Source organism: Mustelus asterias, chromosome 22 (assembly GCF_964213995.1).
Source record: "Mustelus asterias chromosome 22, sMusAst1.hap1.1, whole genome shotgun sequence".
NCBI classification, from domain to species: domain Eukaryota; kingdom Metazoa; phylum Chordata; class Chondrichthyes; order Carcharhiniformes; family Triakidae; genus Mustelus; species Mustelus asterias.
Genome location: NC_135822.1, coordinates 17770881 through 17786073, shown reverse-complemented (window position 1 = coordinate 17786073; position 15193 = coordinate 17770881). Strand labels below are relative to the sequence as shown.

Below are 15193 nucleotides of genomic sequence, written 5' to 3'. Positions count from 1 at the left end.
TGTGTCTAGTTACATCTTCAAAAAATTCAATTAGGCTCGTAAGGCATGATCTGCCTTGGACAAAGCCGTGCTGGCTATTTCTGATCATACTATTCCTCTCCAGATGTTCATAAATCCTGCCTCTCAGGATCTTCTCCATCAACTTACCAACCACTGAGGTTAGACTCACTGGTCTATAATTTCCTGGGCTATCTCTTCTCCCTTTCTTGAATAATGGAACCATATCTGCAATCCTCCAATCCTCCAGAACCTCTCCTGTCTCCATTGATGATGCAAAGATTAACCTGGTGTTGTTAAACTTCTTGCAAAGATCATCGCCAGAGGCTCAGCAATCTTTTCCCTCGCCTCCCACAGTAACCTGGGGTACATCCCATCCGGTCCCGGCGATTTATCTAACTTGATGCTTTTCAAAAGCTCCAACACATCCTCTTCCCTAATGTCCACATGCTCAATCTTCTCAGTCCACTGCAAGTCTGCACTGCAACTACCAAGATCCTTTTCCACTGTGAATACTGAAGTAAAGTATTCATTAAGTACCTCTGCTATTTCTACCGGTTCTATACAGACTTTCCCACCGTCACATTTGATAGGTCCTACTCCTTCACATCTTATCTTCTTGCTCTTAACATACTTGTTTTCCTTTATCCTATCTGCCAAGGCCTTCTCATGACCCCTTCTTGCTCTTCTAATTTCCCTCTTAAGTTTCTTCCTCCTAGTCATACACTCTTCTAGATTTCTAACATTACCTAGCTCCCTGAACCTTTTGTAGGCTTTTCTTTTCTTCTTGACTAAATTCATTACAGCTTTCGTGCACCATGGTTCCTGTAACCTACCATAACTCCCCTGTCTCATTGGAACGTTGAAATATATCCTTCACTGTGGCTGGGGTCAGAATCCCGGAGGTCCCTCCCTAACAGCGCCGTGGGTTTACCTACACCGCACTGCGGCAGGTTCAAGATGGTGGCTCACCCACCACCGTCTGAAAGAGGGGGGGAATTAGGGATGGGTAATAAACACTGGGGCCCAGTCAACTACGCCCCACACCCTCCAGTTTAACCCACAGGTCGAGGGGACACCCCCCGCCCCCCTGGGAAACCCCATACCTTGCGCTTAATCTTGACAGAAGCCAGAGGGTGGTTGTAGAGAGTTGTTTTTCAAACTAGAGGCCTGTGACCAGCGGTGTGCCTCAGGGGCCAGTGCTGGGTCCATTGTTATTTGTCATTTATATTAATGATTTGGATGAGAATATAGAAGGCATAGTTAGTAAGTTTGCAGATGACACCAAGATTGGTGGCATAGTGGACAATGAAGAAAGTTATCTCCAACTGCAATGGGATCTTGATCAATTGGGCATATGGTGACCCACATCACAGCAATGTGCATTTACACATTAATGTAGAACAACATTCCAAGGTGCTTCACAGGAGCGTAATCAGAAACAAAAATGGCCACTAAACCCACGGGAGGAGATATTAAAGTAAAGTTAATTAATTAGTCACAAGTAAGGCTTACATTAACACTGCAATGAAGTTACTGTGAAATTCCCCTAGTCGCCACAGTCCGGTGCCTGTTCAGGTCAACGCACCTAACCAGCACACCTTTCAGACTGTGGGAGGAAACCAGAGCACCTGAAGGAAACCCACACAGACATGGTGAGAACATGCAAACTCCACATAGACAATGACCCAAGCTGGGAATCGAACCCAGGTCCCTGGCGCTGTGAAGTAGCAGTGTTAACCACTGTGTTACCATTAAGCAATTAAACCTTTGCCAAAGGTAGGTTTTAAGGATGGACTCAAAGAAGGAGTGAAGTGATGCAAAGAAGTCTCAGTACTTAGGTCTATCTAGATGGCAGGATAAAGGAAGCAGTAGATGCGCAGAAGGTCAGAAATGAAAGAATGCAGGGTTTTCAATGATCTGTAGGGCTGCATGGCGGCACAACAATCCTGAACATAACACACAATGCAGCCAAAGAGGTTGTGTACAAGCAACATTCCCTAAGATGCAGGTTTGCTTGGCTGCACAGCAATATTAAAGGGACCACACAGTGCAACAAACAAGCTGGCCACAACAAAGTGAAATTGGAGGGGAGATTGGCTGCAGTAATTACAGTGATAAGGAGGGATGATATCGTGAAGGGATTTGAACATAATGAGAATTTTCTTTTTTGAGGTGTGGGAGACTGGGAGCCAAAGTTGATCAGTGATCAAAGGGTAAGAGGTGAAAGGGACTTGGTGCAATTTAGTGGGCAGGAGAGATTTGGATAAGCTGAGGTTTATAGAGGGTGGGAGGTCATCCTGAAGAGCATTGGAATTGTCAAGTCTGAAGATAACAAAGACGTGAAAGAATGTGCAAGGGCTGAGGCAGGGGTGGAGACAAGTGAAACCACGGAGATAGAAGTAGGCAGTCTTTCTAATGGAGCAGATATTAAAAGTTTATTTATTAGTGTCACAAGTAGGCTTACATTAACACTGCAATAAAGTTACTGTGAAAATCCTCTTGTCGCCACACTCCGGCACCTGTTCGGGTACACTGAAGGAGAATTGAGCATGGCCAACGCATCTAACCAGCACATCAACATCTACATCAATGGGGACGAAGTAGAAAGGGTCGAGAGCTTCAAGTTTTTAGGTGTCCAGATCACCAACAACCTGTCCTGGTCCCTCCATGCCGACATTATGGTTAAGAAAGCCCACCAACGCCTCTACTTTCTCAGAAGACTAAGGAAATTTGGCATGTCAGCTACGACTCTCACCAACTTTTACAGATGCACCATAGAAAGCATTCGTTCTGGTTGTATCACAGCTTGGTATGGCTCCTGTTCTGCCCAAGACCGCAAGGAACTACAAAAGGTCGTAAATGTAGCCCAATCCATCACGCAAACCAGCCTCCCATCCATTGACTCTGTCTACACTTCCTGCTGCCTCGGCAAAGCAGCCAGCATAATTAAAGATCCCACGCACCATGGACATTCTCTCTTCCACTTCTTCCTTCAGAAAAAAGATACAAAAGTCTAAGGTCATGTACCAACCGACTCAAGAACAGTTTCTTCCCTGCTGCTGTCAGACTTTTGAATGGACTTACCTTACATTAAGTTGATCTTTCTCTACACCCTAGCTATGACTGTAACACTACATTCTGCACTCTCTCGTTTCCTTCTCTATGAAGGGTATGTTTTGTCTGTACAACGCACAAGAAACAATATTTTTCATTGTGTGTTAATACATGTGACAATAATAAATCAAATCAAATGTCTTTCAGACTGTGGGAGGAAACCGGAGCACCCAGAGGAAACCCATGCAGACATGGGGAGAATGTACAAACTCCACACAGACATTGATCTGAGCCAGGAATCAAACTCAGGTCCCTGGTGCTGTGAGGCAGTGGTGCTAACCACTGTGCCACTGTGCCGCACTTGGAAACTTGAGTTCAGGATCAATTATGACACTAAGACTGTGAACTGTCTGGTTCAGCCTGAGATAATGTTTAGGGATTCAAATGGAAGCAGTGGCAGCTGTTGAAAGAGGTGATGATGAGGAAAAGCTGGGCATTATCTGTATAATTGTGGAACCTGACTTAATGTCTTCAGAAGTTGAAAAGGGGCAGCACATAGAGAGGTAGGAGGGAGGGCAACTTTTAGACGGGATTCTGACTTAGAAGCGTTCAGTCATAATCACACAGATGGTAGCTTCACACTTTGTTCAAAAGGTAACGGTGAAAGAGCAGGAAGAGAAGTAATTGCAGGAGATTCTCCGGCTGCAACTGGATTGATAATAATGGAGCCAGCCAAGAGAAGTCCCACCCAGCTGGATGACGTTGGAGAGGCATCCGAGGAGGACAGCGAGGTCAGTATGTCAGAGGCTGTATACAGATCAAGAAGGACAATGACAAATAGTTTAGATCATTGTCACATAGGATATAACTTGTCACTTTGATTAGTGTCTTTTCAGTGCTGCGACAGGGATGGAAATTTGATTAAAGTTGCAGGAAGGAAGCTCGAGAGAAGGGGAATAAAGAGAAATAAAAACAAAAAATTTCTCCACAAAATAGGAATAATAACATTTACCATAATTTTGGCCACATCACTGTGCTGAAACAAAATGCACAAGGGAGAAAACAAAAGGCCATGTCCCAGCCCAGTCCCCAGTCTGCTGATAACAGGAGCCTCTGGTAAAGGACACAAGATCATGGGAGCCCTGACGTCAATGGGCAGCTGTTCTCTAAAAGAGCTCAGAGATTTCTCTCATACCAACCCAAGGCCAGAGAGACAGAAACCAAGGTAAGGAGAGCGCAGCCGAACCCCAGATAACATCTCCAGCTCCTCTTATTAAAATTGCTTTAATATCTGGGCGTTGTTACACAATGTGCAGTGACAGAATCTTCTGTGTGGTGTGAGGTAGAGAGGTGTCTGCTGAATACAGCTTCAGTTTATGATGTTTATACCTTGTTTGAAGACTTTCTTCATTGAGCCTGCTGCTTTCTTTCAACATAGTAAAAACGTTGCTGTGAAAAATAAGATTCACAAGTATGTCTTTAGAATGTGACAAAAATACAAGAGAAGTCAATACCTATTTAATTTCCATTTCATGCCAAAGAATTTTAAACAAGATTTTGGACATGTTAAATGCTGAATATAATTTTTTTCTGCATGGATTGGTGTGTTTTATAATATTATAATTGATAAAACACATCATAGATTCTGAGTGATATTTATGAAATGGATTGATAGATAAGCTTAAAGTTGAAAATAGGACTGTCACCAAAACACAGAGAGATCTGGGCGAGCAGGTCCACAGATCCGTAAAGTGGCAGCACAGATGGAAAAGGTTGTGAAGAAAGCATATGACATGCTTGTCTTCATCGAACGGGGCATCAAGTATAAAAGTTGGCAAATTATGTTACAGTTATATAAAACTTTGAATAGGCCGCATTTGGAATACTGTGTCCAATTCTGGTCGCCACACTACCAGAAGGATGTGGAGGCTTTGGAGAGAGTACAGAAAAGGTTTACCAGGATGTTGCCTGGTATGGAGGGTATTGGCTATGAGGAGAGATTGAATAAACTGGGATTGTTCTCCCTGGAAAGACGGAGGCTGAGGGGCAACCTGATAGAAGTTTATAAAATTATGAGGGGCATAGATAGGGTGAACAGTTAGAAGCTTTTTCCCAGGGCAGAAATAACAATTACAAGGGGGCACAAGTTCAAGAAAGGTTCAGTGGAGATGTGCGGGGGAAGGTTTTTACACAGAGGATGGTGGGGGCCTGGAATGTACTGCCAAGTGAGGGGGTTGAGGCAGTTATGTTAGCGACACTTAAGACTTACCTGGATAGACACACGAACAGATGGGGAATAGAGGGATACAAGCGGTTGGTCAAGATAGGAGAATGTGATTGGTGCAGGCTTGGAGGGCTGAAGGGCCTGTTCCTGTGCCGTACTGTTCTTCGTTCAAAACCCTCACCATCAGAACACTCTGAAATAATTAGATTTTAAATTGATACTTTAAAATGCAGATACATTTCAAACGATAATTCACACTTTTTAAAAGAGATGACATTTCCAAGAGATGTGAAAAATGACACCGCGTTTTTCCATTAGAAATTCTTATGTCCATATTTATAATGGAAAATACCTATGTAAAGAATCACACTGCAATGACACCCTCCCACCAATGAGGGTGCTGCAATCCCACCACTGTGAATAGAAAGTAATTACAGAAGGAGAAGTTTGTATAGGCAGTTTCCATTATAAAAAATTATAATGACTGAATTATAACCTCAGCTGGTGACTTAAGAAGATAAAATTTACAACTAAGAAACGGCCCACCCCTCTTTATCTCACCCTATCAGCAGACTCTTCTATTCCCCACTCCCACGTGTTTCTCCAGCTCTCCCGTAAATCCATCTATGCTATTTGCCTCAATCTCATTTGTGGCAGCAAATTTCACACTCTCACCATTCTTTGAGTACAGAGGGTTTTCCTGAATTCCTTATTAGATTTATTAGTGGCTGTCCTATATTTATGGTGTGGAGATGCCAGTGTTGGACTGGGGTGAACACAGTAAGAAGTCTCACAACACCAGGTTAAAGTCCAACAGGTTTATTTGGTAGCAAATACCATAAGCTTTCGGAGCGCTGCTCCTTCGTCAGATGGAGTGGAAATGTAACATTTCCACTCCATCTGACGAAGGAGCAGCGCTCCGAAAGCTTATGGTATTTGCTACCAAATAAACCTGTTGGACTTTAACCTGGTGTTGTGAGACTTCTTACTATATTTATGGCCCACAATTGAAAGCATTCTCTCCATAGCTATCCTACCGAACCCTTTAATAACTTTTTGGCCTTCTATCAGATCAGTATTTTCTTTTCTTGAGAAAAGAGTCTCAACCCATTCAATCATTCCTGATAAATATATCCTCTCAGTTCCAGTATTATCCCATTGAATTTTATTGCACCTTCTCCGGTGCTTCTATATCTTTGTTATAATATGAAGACCAGAACAGTTCACAGTACTCCAAGTGTGGCTGAATAGTATTCTAAATCTATAAAACTCAATTTCTGCCATCCTCTAACCATATTTCATGTGAAGTTAATGCTTGATCTTAACTCCCTGTGTCTACCTTCATGGGTGATAATATAGTTTTAAATATAAATGCACCCCGACACAGTGGCTCAGCAAATAAGTATGTTACCTGGTGTGGCACCAAGCCACCCAACCCAGGAAGGGCCCAGGGACAACACTGATTATCTGATCTTAGTTAGAATGGTGGGATGGGTGTTGGAATTGACATTCTCCCTGGGCTAGAGAAGTCTCCCCCTCCAGTAACTATCTACTGGAGTGGGTAGTTGGAAAACAAGTGTGTGGCTGTTTGATGGTAATAGGGTCAGGATTGTTTGTGATGCCCCTTCTCCCCCATGGTAACATTACTGACCCAACTGTCATTGTCTAACTTCAACATGAAGAAAGGCAACTGTGAGTCTTAGCAAGGAGCTGGTGCCTCCACTGCCCAAGGTAGAGCCCATTCGTATAATACAGAGGTATGTGGAGAGGAACAATGTAGAACAAAGCTGGGTCTAGGGGAGAGATCATTCTAGAGGAGAGTTGAATATAGGATGAGGTTCGAAGTAGGACAGAGTCTTGTGTAGGGGAGGATTGAGTGTAGTAGAGGTTTGGGTGTAGGGGAGGGTTGGGTATAGGGGAGGGTTGGGTATAGGGGAGGGTTCTGGCATGGACAAGATGGGTCAAATGGCCTCCTTCTGTGCTGTAACTTTTCTATGATTCTATGGTTGATTATAGGGCAGGTAAAGGATGGGACTGGTGGTCAGGTGTGTTCAGATGTAAGGTGCGGACCGGTCTAGAGCAGGGTTGGGTTTAGGGGAAGGATATGTGATTGACTATTTCAGTCTTTTATGTTTTGAGACAGAGTGGTCCTGGTAATTCTCTGTTGCTGATGTCTGGTGGAATATTCTCTCCCTTGGATAATCTGTACGATCTGGACAATGCAAACTGCCATCCTCTCGTCTGCCATCTCTGCTATGAGCAGTATGAACACCCCTGCCTCCTGGACTGCTACCACACCTTCTGCGCCACATGTCTGCGGGGCAGAGCTGCAGACGGACGTCTCTCCTGCCCCCTCTGTGGGTAAGAAACTTGAAAATATATATCATAATTCATAACCATTTACATTTCAAATGTAGGTTGCACTTCTCCTGAAGCACTCTGCAAATAGTCTGTGACACGGAAAGAAAGACTTGCATTTATATAGCACCTTTCACAACCTTAGGATGTCAAAACCCTTTACAGCTAATAAGTGCTCTTGAAGTGTCATCACTGTCAGTTTGAAGGTTTCACAAACATCAATGAGATAATGACCAGATTATTTATTTATAGTGAGGAATCCGTAATGGACAGGACACAAGGGCCAATTTCCCCATTCTTTTTCAGACCAGTGTGTGGGATCTTTTACAATCATCTGCAACATGGTCAGGGCTTTGATTTAACATCTCATCTGAAAGATGGTACCTTGGACAATGCAGCACTCCCTCAGTACTGCACTGGAGCAGCAGCCTGGATTACGCACTCAAGTCTCTAGATTAGGACTTCAATTATGTTTTGATTCAGAGGCCAGAGTGCTGCCCCAGAGGATCCTGGGTCGTGGTCCCAGTCAGTCGCAGAGGGTAGGAAGATCAGAGCTGCCCGAATTGCAGCACAGTCAATGAGATGGGGGTTGTGGGGATGGGAGGTCAGGGTGTGGGGTGGGGGGGGGGGGAGTGATGGGGCTACAATCGATCCAGGCACCTTAGGGCTAGAATCATAGAATCGTAGAATCCCTACAGTACAGATGGAGGCCATTCGGCCCATCGAACCTGCACCGACAACAATGCCACCGAAGCCCGAGCCCCATAACTCCACATATTTACTCTGCTAATCCCCCTGACATTAAAGGGCAATTTAGCATGGTCAATCCACCTAACCCGTTATATCTTTGGAGTGTGTAGGAGGGTTGGGTATAGGGTATAGAATGAAGAAGAATTGGCCAGAGTTTCTCATCCTGATCCCGTGATCCCAGTTGGTGGGAGGAGGGGGGTGGGGTCAGGCATGGGAAGATTAGGACCCGCTAGCAGCCAATAGCCAGGATCCCTGGGGGGGGGGGCAATTATAACTTTCAGGCAGGGAACCCCAGAGCGCCGGTGATACACTCCATTCAGTATTAAAATAGGGGGAGGAATTTAAAGATCAAGTTTCTCATGGGAAGGTCAGGGATGTGTATGTCCATACTGTGGGTGGGGGTGAGGTAGAGGGTATGCCTGATAAACAGGGGAGATAGAGGCACATTCCTCCTCCCTCCCTCCCCCTGGCATTCAGATGATCGGGACGATTTCCAAAGGACGGCTAACTGTGTGGGATCAGGCGGGTGGTCAGCCGCTCAATTCCCCCTGATCACAGAGGGAGAGGGCATCACTCACATTGTCAAACAGCTGCACAATAGGAGGCAGCCAGGCTACTTTTAGCCAGGTTGGAATGCGGAGAGAATCATCAGCTCGAGCGGGGACAGATAGCACAGGCATCCTATCCCCAGGAAAAGCAGCAAAGGGCTTTGCTCCTTCAACAGCACACTCACACCTAGCACTGACCCATCAGCAACTCCCCAGAGCCCACCCCCAACATCCCATAAAACACACACAGACAAGTTTGTTTGTTTCTTTTTCAGGATCCCCTCCTCTCCCCCAACCCACCGCCCCCCCCCCCCCCCCCATTAGTGTTTGTATCCTTTGGATCCCTGACCCCGGGTGACATTTACGAGGTGATCTGATCTCCCAGTCAATTTTTAATTTTAGATTTGACATTGCTAAATTCTAAACACATGGGATAAAAACAAATGTACACGTCTGTGATCCGACCATTCGGATTGGAGGGTTGAATTTTTTTTTCTCAATTCCTAAAGCAGTGTTGAATTAATGAATGCCTGGCGGTGGGTATTGCAGTTAAGACTGTGGGTGTTGTCATGAAAGTCAGAGAGCTGAGGCCAGGAGTTGGGGGTGTGTAAGGGGGTGGGCAGCTGATGTCCTTTTCTCCTGAAATGCACCCCCCCTCCCTCTCCCCTCTGTCTCTCCCACAGGTGACTGGCTGACTTGTGCCATTTTTAGTCGCTCCCCAGCCTGATGTACAATTTGTGCCCTGCACGATTCTGCAGCAGCCACTGACCAGCACTCAATAGTCCAGCAGTGTCCGCTAGCCGGGACATTTCAGTGCGGGGAGGTGGGAGAGCAAAGTGGGGAGGAGGTCACACCAGACGTAACCTGGATGACTCCCTGCATAGAGGGTCAGACATGAGACTGGATAAAGCTGAAGATCACAGGTGAGAGCTCCCGTTTATTTCCGTCTTTGTGGATTGTTGAGTTGGTGAAGGTGTTTTGACAGTGAGTGGGATTGGGGTGTCTTCATCCTGTTGCTGAGGAGCCCGGGTCATTCGGCTGGATTTTCGTTAAACTTTCTCATCTTGCTGAGCACAATCAGGACTGTGGTTCAGTGGGTTTAATTGCGTCAAAACATTTTACTCCAGAAAACTGAGCCCCATAATCCAGACTGATGCATCAGTGCAGTGTTGCAGGGGTGCTGCACTGTCAGAGGTGTCATTCTTTAACCTAGGCCTGGGCTAAGAAAGATCCCACAGCACTGTTCGAAGAAGAGCAGGGTGTAGTCCACTCTGGTATCCTGCCCAAACATCCTTCCCTCAACCAATATTAAAAAGAATGGTTTGAATTTGTATAGCGCCTCTCATGACCACCCAGCATCTCAAAGAAGCTTTAGAGGCAAGGAAGCACTTTTTTGAAGTAGTCACCTCGGGAATGTAGGAAACACAGCAGACAACATCAAACTCCCACAAACAGAAATGTGATAGTGACCAGATAATATGCTTTGTGATTGAAGGATAGGATGGGGGGTGCTGGTGGGGGCCGGGGGAGGGGGGGGCGGGGTGGTTGGGGGGGGGGTCGCGGTAATGCTGGTAATCTCTCTGCTCTTCATCAAAGTTGCGACACAGGATCTGGGTTTTGACATCTCTCATCTCTTCTGAAAGTCAACGCCTCCGACATTGCGACACTCCCTCAGTACTGCACTGGGGTGTCCGCCTGGACAAGCACTGCAGTGGGATTTGAACTCAGAGCCTCATGACTCAGAGATGACACTGCTACTCACTGAGTCACAGCTGACACTCTCACAATGATCACTGAAACAGATTTTCTGGTTATTATCACATTGCTGTCTGTGGGATCTTGCTGTTCACAAATTGCCTTCTGCTTTTCCTACATTTCAACAGTGACTAAAATTCAGCTGTGAAGAGCTTCGGGATCTATTGAGATTGTGAAAGGTGTGATATAAATACAAGTTCTTTCTTTCTATTATCAGAGTTTTCCCCTTGTGTCCGAGAAATTCCTGGGAACAGTTTCCCATGTTAACAGCACTGTATAAATGCAGATTGTTGCCTTACTGAGTATGTGAAGCTGTGGAATTCTTTACTGCAGAGGGCTATAGAGGCTGGGTCATTAAGTACTTTCAAGGATGAGATAGATTTTTAATCAGTAAAGGAATCAAGGGTTATGGGAATAAGGCAGGAAAGTGGAGTTGAGGATTATCACATCAGATCAGTCATGATCTCTTGAATGGTGGAGCAGACTTGATGGGCCGAATGGCCTACTTCTGCTCCCATGTCTAATAGTCTTATAATGTCAAGAGATAATTGACCGCCTTCATTTGAAGGAGGTCTTGTCCTATGTGAAATTTGAACCCAGTTCATTCACACCTTATAGTCTTCCCTGTTACTCCTTGCTGCCTTTATCCACCACTCACCTGCTGCCCTTAGGGGTAGTTCCCACATTTTGCACAGGTATATCGTTCGTTTGCTGCACTAGGCAATCTGTTTCTATTCCAGACGTCTGTCGATCGTGAAGGGTACCAGTGGGCTCCCAAAAGTAGACCGATTGCTGAAGTTTCTGGTCGACAGCTCGGCTGACAATGAAGAGGTTGTTCAGTGTTCAAACTGTGACCTTGAGTGCAAGAAACAGGTAAGGAGGAGGCACCCATTAAACCACTGAGAGGGCTTAAAGAGCGAGGACAGCATTGGATTCTACTCCCCTCCTCTTCTGAAGACACCATCTATTTCATAGAATCATAGAATCCCTGCAGTGCAGAAGGAGGCCATTCAGCCCATTGAGTCTGCACCAACTCTCAGACAGAGTATCTTATCCAGGCCCACCACCCCACTCTATCCCCATAACCACACACATTTACCATGGTTAATCAATCTAAATTACACATCTCGGAACATTAAGAGACAATTTAGCATGGCCAATCCACCTAACCAGCACATCTTTGGAGTGTGGGAGGAAACCGGGGCACCCAGAGGAAACCCACTCAGACAAGGGGAGAACGTGCAAATACCACAGTCACCCAAGGCCAGAATTGAACCCGTGAGGCAGCAGTGCTAACCACCATTCCGCCCTTATTTCTTATTTCTGGGATCCAGCTGCGTGGGCACCAGTCACATTGTCCAAGTAGCCACTTGTGAGCTTAGACATTGAGCCTTCACTATTCAGTTGTAGCTACATCATATCAAAATGTCTTTTCATCCAGATTCAGTAGATACCAGTGTAGCAGAGCTGAGGCCAATGGTCATTCCCCCAACTGCTGTGCAGTTCATTTCAGCTGATTCAACAGACTGGGTTCAGTTAAACAATGTCTCAACTACAGTGGTGATACAGTGGTGATGTTGGGAATGGCATTAAACACAAAATGAGAGATGCATGTGATAAGGGAATATTGGTGGTCATGGGTGATTTAATCTGCACATAGATTGGGCAAATCAAATTAGCCACAATGCCGTAGAGGAGGAATTCCTGGAGTGTATACAGGATGATTTTCTTGCCCAATATGTGGAGGAACCAACTAGAGAGAAGGCCATTTGGGTACAGTGTAATGAGAAGGGAATCATTGCCAATCTGGCTGTATGAGACCCCTTGGGGATGAGCGACCATAACATGATAGAATATTTCATCAAGATGGAGAGTGACGTAGTTGATTCAGGGACGAGGATGCTGAATCTTAATAAAGGAAACGATGAAGGAAAGAGGCATGAGTTGGCCTTGATAGATTGGGGAGAGTTACTTAAAGGGATGACAGTGGATAGGCAATGGCAAACATTCAAGGAACGCACGGGGGAACTGCAGCAACTGTTTATTCCTGTCTGGCATAAAAGCAAAATGAGTAAGAAGGCCAATCCATGGCTTACAAAGGAAATTAGAGATTATATCTGATGCAAGGAAGAAGTATATACGTTGGCCAATAAAAATAATAGGTCTGAGGATTGGGAGCAGTTTAGAATTCAGCAAAGAGGGACCAAGGGATTGATTAAGAAAGGGAAAATACAGTATGAAAGTAAGCTTGCAGGGAACATAAAGACTGACACTAAGAGTTTCTGTAGATACGTGAAGAGAAGGAAGTTGGTGAAGACAAATGTAGGTCCCCTACAGACAGAAACAGGGGAATATATAATGGGGGACAAAGAAATGGCTGAGCAACTGAATACATATTTGGTTCTGTCTTCACAAAAGTGGACACAAATCAGTTACCAGAAATGTTGGAGAATGCAAGATTTAGTGAGAAGGAAGAACTGAGGGAGATCAATATTAGTAGAGAAATGGTGCTGGAAAATTGATGGGATTGAAGGTGGATAAATCCCCAGGGCCTGATAATCTATAAGGAAGTGGCTCTAGAAATAGTGGATGCATTGGTGGTTATCTTCCAAGATTCTATAGACTCTGGAACAGTCCCTGCAGATTGGAGGGTAGCTAATATCACTCCAATATTCAAAAAGGGTGGTAGAGAGAAAACAGGGAATTATAGATCAGTAAACCTAACATCAGTAATGGGGAAGATTCTCAAATCCATTATTAAGGACTTTATAGCAGAGCATTTAGAAAGCAGTGACAGGATCAGACAGAGTCAGCATGGATTTATGAAGAGGAAATCATGCTTGACAAATCTGTTGGAATTCTTTGAAGATGTAACTAGTAGAGTTGACAAGGGGGATCCAGTCGATGTGGTATATTTGGACTTTCAGAAAGTGTTTGACAAAGTCCCACATAAGAGATTATCGTGCAAGATTAAAGTGCATGGGATTGGGAGAAGTGTATTGAGATGGATAGAAAACTGATTGGCAGAGAGGAAACAAAGAGTTGGAATTAATGGGTCCTTTTCAAATTGGCAGGCAGTATCTTGTGGGGTGCCATAGGGATCGGTGCTGGGACCCCAGCTATTCACAATATATATTGATGATTTGGATGAGGGAACAAAATGTAACATCTCAAAGTTTGCAGATGATACCAAGTTGGGTGGGAGGGTGAACTGTGACGAGGATGCAGAGATCCTTCAGCATGATCTGGACAGGTTGGGTGAGTGGGCAAATCAATGGCAGATGCAGTATAATTTGGATAAGTGTGAGTTAATCACTTTGGAAGCAAAAACAAGGAGGCAGATTACTACCTGAATGGCTGTAAATTGGGAGAGGGGAGTGTGCAGCAGGACCTGAGTGTCCTTGTGCACCAGTCGTTGAAGGTAAGCATGCAGGTGCAGCAGGCGGTAAAGAAGGCATATGGCATGTTGGCCTTCATAGCGAGAAGTTTTAAATATAGGAGCAGGGATATGATGTTGCAATTATACAGGGCCTTGGTGAAGCCATACCTTCTTTTCTGCGGAAGGATGTTCTTGCTCTCGAGGGAGTGCAGTGAAGGTTTACCAGGCTGATTCCGGGGATGGCGGGATTGATGTATGAGGAGAGATTGACTAGGTTAGGATTGTTTTCATTGGGGTTCAGACAAATGAGGGGGGATTTCATAGAGACTTATAAAATTCTAACAGGACTAGACAGGGTAGATACAGGTAGGATGTTCCCGATGGTGGGGGGAGTCCAGAACCAGGGGTCACAGTCTGAGGATTCAGGGTAGACCATTTAGGACAGAGGGGAGGAGACATTTCTTCACCCAAAGAGTGGTGAGCCTGTGGAATTCATTACCACAGGAAGTAGTGGATGCCAAAACATTGAATGTATTCAAGAGGTGGCTGGATATAGCACTTGGGGCGAAAGGGATCAAAGGTTATGGGAAGAAAGCAAGATTAGGCTATTGAGTTGAATGATCAGCCATGATAGTGATGAATGGCGGAGCAGGCTCGAAGGGCCAAATGGCCTCCTCCTGCTCCTATCATCTATGTTTCTATGTAACTACTATTGCAGGCTCTGTATGCGGTCTGTGATGAGTTAGCCTTTCTCAGCCTTGACTAGACAGAATTACAAGTGAGATATCCTTCAGGAGAAAAATCACTCCCATGCTCAATGACCTGCAGTAACAGTGACAGTTAGTTCCCAGTCCATCAAAACCTTGATTTTTAATTTCTCTGTCTTGGCGCTCCCTCTCTCTGTGAAATCATTCTGACCTCTGTTCCTCCAATTCTGCCCTCTTGACCATCTACCACTTGCTTTAGTCCACCCTGGAAGCCGAAGCTAAAACCTGAACACATGCATTTGCTGCACAACATGATCTTCAGCTGTCTAGGCTCTGAGCCCTGGGATTCCCTCCCTCAGCCTCTTCAATATCTCTCTTCTCTTTAAAGACGCTCCTTAAAACCCACACCTTTGTCCAA

The 15193-nt window shown here is 45.0% G+C and overlaps 2 protein-coding genes across 3 annotated transcripts in view; one reads left to right on the top strand and one right to left on the bottom strand.

Moving 5' to 3' along the window:
* Window positions 1–2414: 2414 nt before the first annotated feature.
* The window catches only part of icmt (isoprenylcysteine carboxyl methyltransferase), a 60309-nt gene continuing 47530 nt past the window's right edge, over window positions 2415–15193 (bottom strand). Inside the window, exons 8-10 of the transcript XR_013500534.1 lie at window positions 5324–5471; window positions 4444–4503; window positions 2415–2990 (exon numbers count right to left, since the gene is read on the bottom strand). The gene's annotated coding sequence lies outside the window, so the exon portion shown is untranslated. The remainder of the gene's footprint in view (window positions 2991–4443; window positions 4504–5323; window positions 5472–15193) is intronic.
* rnf207b (ring finger protein 207b) overlaps window positions 4248–15193 on the top strand; it is a 43344-nt gene continuing 32398 nt past the window's right edge. Inside the window, exons 1-3 of one of the 2 annotated variants that reach the window (XM_078238809.1) lie at window positions 4248–4279; window positions 7422–7639; window positions 11430–11562. In XM_078238809.1, coding sequence (XP_078094935.1) covers window positions 7449–7639; window positions 11430–11562 — 324 coding nt within the window. In that variant the 5' untranslated portion in view covers window positions 4248–4279; window positions 7422–7448. Of the gene's footprint in view, window positions 4280–7421; window positions 7640–9385; window positions 9858–11429; window positions 11563–15193 lie in introns of those variants that run through there. The other variant, XM_078238810.1, reaches the window with a different exon arrangement.